This window comes from Octodon degus, unplaced genomic scaffold (assembly GCF_000260255.1).
Source record: "Octodon degus isolate 3935 unplaced genomic scaffold, OctDeg1.0 scaffold00033, whole genome shotgun sequence".
Lineage (NCBI taxonomy): Eukaryota > Metazoa > Chordata > Mammalia > Rodentia > Octodontidae > Octodon > Octodon degus.
The window spans coordinates 15,082,305-15,089,960 of NW_004524609.1; the positions used below are offsets into that span (position 1 = coordinate 15,082,305).

General features: G+C 44.0%; 1 protein-coding gene across 1 annotated transcript in view; it reads left to right on the forward strand.

The window, feature by feature from the left end:
- The window catches only part of Nup85 (nucleoporin 85), a 43,991-nt gene that overhangs the window by 4,954 nt on the left and 31,381 nt on the right, over nt 1–7,656 (forward strand). The window contains exons 2-3 of the mRNA XM_004630092.2: nt 756–846; nt 5,381–5,543. Of these exons, the coding sequence (XP_004630149.1) occupies nt 756–846; nt 5,381–5,543 (254 nt within the window). The remainder of the gene's footprint in view (nt 1–755; nt 847–5,380; nt 5,544–7,656) is intronic.

The following is a 7,656-nucleotide window of genomic DNA, read 5'->3' on the forward strand; positions in this document are numbered from 1 at the left end:
TTGCGCCGAATGCCTTCAAGGCATGACTGGCTGTCTTGTGTTGTGGGGATCGAACCACAGCAACCTGAGCCTGACTGCTTTGCTGAAGCAGCCACTTAAACAACTGAGCTAAGGGGCAGGCCCCCCCTAATACCTTCTTAGGGGACAGTTTCAGCATATTCTCTTTTTTTTGGCAGAACCAGGGATTGAACTCAGGCTCTTACGCTTGCCGGGGAAGTGCTTATTCTACTGAACCATCTTCCCGGCCCCCTCTCAGCTGTATTTTCAACAGATAATCTGGCAAACAGTCAGAGGAACTTTCTAAATGCCTGTTCTGCACTGGCAGAACAGATTTTGGCAGCTCAGATTTTATTCTTGGGCCACCACTGCATGGAGAGACCTAGTGTCTGGCCTTGGGGACACATCTGAGATTGGAAATTTCTACTTTTTTTTGTTTTGAGTAACAAATAGTTCAATTCTTTCTTTCTGACTTTTGTTTTTCTGAACCATAGATGATTAAATTGTGGTGTAAGAATTGCTTCTGGCATAGCTTTCCTTCTCATTAGCACCTGAGCCGGGCAGACTGGGGTAAGCCTGATTGCTTACTCAGGGCTGTTAGTGTCCAGTAGCCCAGGCTGTGCCAGCCACACATAGCTGTGCACATTGATTAACACTTACTAATTTTCCTGACGACTAGTTTCTAGGATATTTGTATGTTGATTGAAAAGCAATGCCTTCAGTAGGAATAACTGTTTCTGTGCCTTGTTTTTTACTAGTTGATTCCAGGTGTGAATTCCAAGAAGCAAATGTGCTTTGACTGGGGCCCCGGAGAGATGTTGGTATGTGAAACCTCCTTCAATAAAAAAGGTAGTTTTTCTTTTCTTCCAGATTATTTATCTTACTACATTTGGTTGTCTGTCTGCTCTGACCTTTTTATTTTATTTTATTTTATTTTATTTTTTTTTTTGAGAGAGGGTCTTGCTTTGCAGTTCAGGCTGGCCTTGATCTCACGATGTAGCCCATGCTGGCCTTCAGTTCTCTGCCAGGGTCTCCCTGAATCACTGAGTTGCCTAGGTTAGGGCCCAACCTGGGATCTTCTTGTCTCAGCTTCCCAGTGTCCTGGATTTTAGGTGTACCCCAGCACACCCAGCTGCAAAAATAATGCTTTAGTTCACGAAAACCATCTTTTTTTTTTTTTTTTTTTTTAATTTTATTTATTTATTTGTGTGTGTGTGGCAAGCTCAGCCCACCAGGGGGCGGGCTGGCTGGCATGTGGTGCTGGGGGATTGAACCGTGGTCCCTGTGCTTTGCTAAGCTTGTTCTAAGTAGGTGCTTTAGACCACTGAGCCATCTCACCAGCCCACCAAAACCATCTTTATTTCGTTTCTTTTTCCTTTTTTTTTTTTTGGCAGAACCAGGGATTGAACTCAGGCCCCTTTGCTTCCACTTCCTTCCACTGAGCCATCTCCCTGGCCCCTATTTCCTTTATTTCTACCTACACTAATATTAAGTGGAAAAAAGTTAAGCTCACAGTTTTTAGATTTTTCTCAGTTTTAACATTCTCAGTGCCAGCCAAATAGCTCAGTGGATTAAAGCACCTGCAGTGGGGCCGGGGAGATGGCTCAGTGGAATAAGCACTTCCCTGGCATGTGCAAGGGCCTGAGTTCAATCTCCGGTTCCACAAAGAAAAACCAAGAAAAAACACTCATTTATGATAGGTTTGGGCTGGGGAGATAGCTCAGTAGAACAAGAGCTTGCCTGGCAAGCCCAAGGGCTTGAGTTCAACCCCCAGTTCTGCCAAAAACAATTAAAGAATTTGGGGCCGGGGAGATGGCTCAGTGGAATAAGCGCCTCCCTTCCATTGTGAGGAGTTGGTACCGGCATACACTCATCTTAACTCTTAACTTCCTCTCCTCTCCCCCTGCGTCTCTCAGTATTTTTTTTTTTTTTGGTGGAACGGGGGATTGAATTCAGGCCCTTGCGCTTTCCAGGGAAGCACTTATTCCACTGAGCCATCTTCCTGGCCCTAAGCGCCTCCCTTGCAAGCCGTAGCGCAAGGGCCTGAGTTCAATCCCTGGTTCCGCAAAAAAAAAAAAAAAAAAAAAGCACCTGCAAGCAAGCACATGGGCCATGGGTTCAATCCTTGGGCCTGCTGTGCGGGCCCCACCCCTGGGGTGCACTGAGACACCAATTGAGACTGGGTGGGAATTGAGATGGCGTGGTGGAACGCCTGTAATCCCAGCTCTTGGGATGCTGTAAACAAGCGGATCACTATGAATCTGATCTAGTAGTGAGACCTGAACACCCTGTAGACCCTTCCCTAAAATACAAAAAAAAAAAAGCCAAAAACCAAAAAAAATCATTCTCAATATATTTCAGTTGATGGAGGCCAGAGGTGGTTCTATAGTGTGCTTGTGGGCTGAGAATAAACATTTATGTTTTAAAATTCGGCTGGAGGGGGGCTGGTGAGATGGCTCTAGTGGTCTAAAGCACCTGCTTAGAACAAGCTAAGCAAAGCAAAGCACAGGGACCACGGTTCAATCCCCCAGCACCACATGCCAGCCAGCCCCGCCCCCTGGTGGACTGAGCTGGCCACACACACACACACAAATTAATTAAAAAAAAAATTCAGCTGGAGGGGCGGGGGAGATGGCTCAGTAGAATAAGTGCTTCCTGGCAAGTGCAAGGGCCTGAGTTCAATCCCCGGTTCTGCAAAATAAATAAATAAAAATAAAATAAAATTCAGCTGGTGCTGGGCTGGGGAGATAGCTTAGTAGAATAAGGCTTGCAAGGGCCTGAGTTCAATCCCCGGTTCTTTTTTTTTTTTTTTTGGTGGAACCGGGGATTGAACTCAGGCCCTTGTGCTTGCCAAGCAAGCGCTTATTCTACTGAACCATCTCTCTGGCCCAATCTCCGTTTCTGGGGGGAAAAAAAAAGTTCAAAGGGCCGGGGAGATGGCTCAGTGCTCTTTTTGTGTATGTGTGTGTGTGTGGCCAGCTCAGTCCACTGGGGGGGGGGGCTGGCTGGCATGTGGTGCTGGGGGATTGAACCGTGGTCCCTGTGCTTTTTTGCGAAGCTTGTTCTTTTTTTTTGCTTTAGACCACTGAGCCATCTCACCAGCCCCATAAATGTGTTATGCTCTTTTTTTTTTTTTTTTTTTTTTTTAATGGAGATGGCTCAGTGGAATAAGCGCTTCCCTGGCAAGCGCAAGGGCCTGAGTTCAATCCCCGGTTCCACCAAAAAATAAAAAATAAAATAAAAAAAAAAAAGTTCTGCTAGTGCAGCTTAAACATCTGCCTGGAAGTACAAGGTCCCAAATTGGATGTGTTTGAGTCCAGTTGTCAGAACTTTTTAGCAATACCTTGCCTTAAACTAACATTAAAAAAGCACTTAGAATGTAGCTTAGTGAAGAAAAAAAAAAAAAAAAGACTGTAGCTTCGTGCAGAGGCCTTAGATTCAGTCCCCGGTACCACACACCCAAATTCAGCTAGTGTGATGGCACAGGTACTGTACTTGTAATCCAGCAGGAGGATTGCTGTAAGTTTGAGGTCCCATATAGCAAGACCCTGGCTTAAAGACACCAACAAAGAAAAAAAGATCACACATAGAAAGTGGGACCATAGCTCAGTGATAGAGCACGTGCTTTGCATGTACAGAGTTCTAGGCTCAACCTGAGGACTGAAAAGTAAACTTCATAACTTGTAGGTCATCGGTAAATTGTAACCCACATCACCTTAGGTGTCTCTTTCTGTGTATGAGTGGGGATGTTAGACCTTGCATCTGTGACCTTCTGTATTGATGCTGGGGTAGTCAAGCATTTTGCCACTGATTTTAGGTTTTTGCTTTTTTTAAAGAATTTTTTAAATTTTATTTGTGTGTGTGTGTGTGTGTGTGTGGCCATCTCAGCCCACCAGGGGGCAGGGCTGGCTGGCATGTGGAACTGGGGTATTGAACCACGGTCCCTGTGCTTTGCTAAGCTTGTTCTAAGTAGGTGCTTTAGACCACTGAGCCATCTCTCCAGCCCCCAAGGTTTTTGCTTTTGGTACCAAGAATCGAACTTGGAACCTTGCACTTGCTAGGCAAGCATTATACTGCTGAGCTATATCCCTGGCCCCCGACTTTAGGTTTTATAAATGAAAACTATATTTCAGGTGTTTTGTTCTGAGACAGGATCTCACTATGCAGTTCATTCGGGCCTTGAACTTGAGATAATCCTCCTGTCTCAGCCTCTGGAGCACTGGGATGACACATGTGCACCACCACACTTGGTTCAAACTTTAGTTTTTGTAAATGAAATTAGTAGTATGGAAGCTAAAGCTGGTACTGGGGATTGTATCCATGGTCTCTACTGCTGAGCTATATTCCCAGTTTTTTTTCTTTTTAATCTTTTTGAAACAGGGTCTTACTACTGTGTATTTCAGGCTGGTCTTGTGTTCACTTTGTAACCCAGGCTGGTCTCAAACTCACAAGGATTCTCTTGCCTCAGCCTCCCAAGTGCTGGGATCACAGGCATGGACCACCATGCCTGACTACATTCCCAGCTGTTCTCTTCTTTAATTCTGAGGCAGTGTGGACAGGATGTCACTAAATTTCCTATGATAGCCTTTTTAATATTTTATCCTCCTGTCTTACCCTCCAGCCTAGCTGAGACTAGGTTGTGCTGTTTGTGTAGTCCTACCCAGATAAACTAACTAAAGCTTTTGTTTGTTTTATTTGATATGGGTTCCTACTATTTATGTAGTTTAGACTGCATTTTTTTTTTTTTTTTTTTTTCAGAACCAAGGATTGAGCTCAGGTCCTTGCGCTTGCCAGGGAAGTGCTTATTCCACTGAGCCATCTCCCTGGCCCCATTAGACTGCATTTGAACTCACCATGTGGCCAAGATAGCCTTAAGTTTGAAGCAGTCCTAGGGCCAGAGAGAGAGCTCATTGGACTAAGCCTCTGCTTAGGCAAGTGTGTAAGAGTGTGTGTGTTTCCCATCTTTGGCCCCACAGGCTGTGCCAGCTCCACCCCCAGGTGCGAGCTAACCATCAGAAGGGCGTGGTGGTGCATGCCTGTATTCCTAATGCTGGGGAGGCTGAAAACAGGAGGATCACAAGTCCAAGCTGCTTAGTGAGACCCTGTACCAAATACATTGAAAATAAATAAATAAATAAAAATTTGAGGCATTCCTTCTACCTCAGCCTCCTGAGTTCTGGGATTACAAGTTTGCATTTGTTTCTTTTTCCTTTCTTTTATTTATTTATTTTTGTACCAGGAATTGAACTCAGGACTTTGCACTTGTCATGCAGGCGCTTGTGCTGCTGAGCTATCTCTCCAGCGCTGCATTTATTTCTGAATACATTGTCTTTTGGGGGAGATGACGATAAATGTTAAATTATTTTTTCTTGTTCTGTTTCAGAAAAGTCTGAGATGGTGCCAGGCTGCCCCTTTATCCATATCATACGGAAGGATGTAGATGTTTATTCTAAAATTTTGAGAAAACTCTTTAATGAATCACATGGAATCTTTGTGGGCCTTCAGAGAATTGAAGAAGAATTGACTGGAAAATCCAGAAAAGCTCAGTAAGTAGGCTACTTTACATGCTGAAATCTATAACTAAACTGTGAAAAAAACAAATGCAGTCTTTTTTGAGGCAGGGTCTTACTTTGTATCCCAGGCTGGCTTCAAACTTGCATCAGTCCTCCTTCCTGAGCTTCCCAAGTGCTAGGATTATAGGCCTAAGCCATCATGGCTTGATTTTTTTTTTTTTTTTGTGGTTCCAGGGATTGAACTCAGGCCCTTACGCTTGCCAGGCAAGCACTTATTCTACTAAGCTATCTCTCTGGCCCCTGGCTTGCTTAAAGATAATTTTCACTTTTAATTTTTAATACTACGTGTTTATAGTATTCTAGTAATACTGATTACATGCATCATGGGGAGTTGGTACATGGATACAACACGTTGTAATTTTGTTAAATGTCCCTTTTCCCTGTCCTTTCTCCATCTCTTGGAAATTCTTTTTTCTTTTTTTGCCAGAACCAGGGACTGAACACAGGCCCTTGTGCTTGCCAGGCAAGTGCTTATTCTACCGACCCATTTCCCCGGCCCTGGAAATTCTTAGAATGTATAAATGATGTTGATTAATTTCCTGATTTGATAAGCTTTACCAGTTCATATTTGCCTTTTTTTTTTTGGTGGAACTGGGGATTGAACTCAGGCCCTTGTGCTTGCCAGGCAAGCATTTATTCTATTGAGCTATCTCCCCGGCCCCCAACCTTATTTACCCTTTCAAGAGGCCAAATAAGTACAAGAGTTGCCTGGTGTATAGCTTAGTGGCACTAGCACCTGCTGGGCAAGTGCAAATTCCTGAGTTTGGTGAACAAAGTATAAGAGTCATTGAATATCCAATTAGGAGACTTGAAAATTAATTGTTATTATTATTATTTTTTTTTTTTTTGCGGTACCAGGGATTGAACTCAGGACCCCGCACTTACTGGTGAAAATTAATATTAAAATGACAATTTTAAAAGCTAGGGTTGGGGCCAGTGAGATAGCTCAGCAGACTAACGTGCCTACTTAGGCAAGCTTAGGCAAGCGCAGGAACTGAAGTTCGATCCCCTACACCACATGGAGCTGGCCAGAGTCTGGGTATAGTGGGCCACACCTGCAATCCCAGCACTGCGGAGGCTGAAAACAGGAGGATCACTAACAGTCCAGGCTGTGTAGTTAGATCCTGTATCACTGGCTGGTTTACATCCCGGCTCCTTCACTTGGTGTGCAACCCATGTAGGTCCCCCTTTTGTACCTCTCTCAGACAGAAGGACAGAAGCTTTCTTTCCCCAATAAAAACTCTGCTCTTAAGCACCAAAAAAAAAAAAAAAAAAAGCCATGGCTGAGAGTGGTGGTGCATGCTTGTAATCCCAGCAGTCAGGCTGAGGCAAGACAATTGTCTTGAGTTCATGGCCAGCCTGCACTACGTAGTGAGACCTTGTGTCAAAAAAAAAAAAAAAAGAAAATAAGTTGTTCAAAGTGGGCTTGAACTTGTGATCCTCTTGCTTCAGCCTCCCAGAGTGCTGGGATTCCAGGCATGTACCAGCATGCCTGGCTTGAAATAGTTTTAAACTTCTACAAAAGGGGGCTGGGGAGATGGCTCAGTAGAGTAAGCACTTGCCTGGCAAGCGCAAGGGCTTCAGTTCTATCCCCAGTTCTGCAAAAAAAAAAAAACTTCTAGAAAAGTTAAAAAGTAGTTTCTCTTTTAGGCCTTACTCAGCTTCCTTACTGTTAATATCTTATATGACCATATTATGTGGCTTTTTTTTTATGAGCAGAATATATTTATTGGTGGTAAAAAAGCTCCTGTCTGAGAGAGGGACAGAAGGGAGGCAACTTAGGAAATTGGGAGGCTAAGGCAGGAGGATCATATATAGGGTTTTTTTTTTTAATGGAACTGGGGATTGAACTCAGGCCCTTGTGCTTCCACTGAGCCATCTCCCCAGCCCCAGGAGGATCACTGTGAGTACAAACTGAGGCTGGGCTACAAAGTGAGCTCAAGGCTAGCCTGAATTACATAGCAAGACCCTGTCTCAAAAAGCCAAAAATTAAATTAAGCCGGGGAGATGGCTCAGTAGAATAAGTGCTTCCCTGGCAAGTGCAAGGGCCTGAATTCAATCCCCAGTTCTGCAAAAAAAAAAAAAA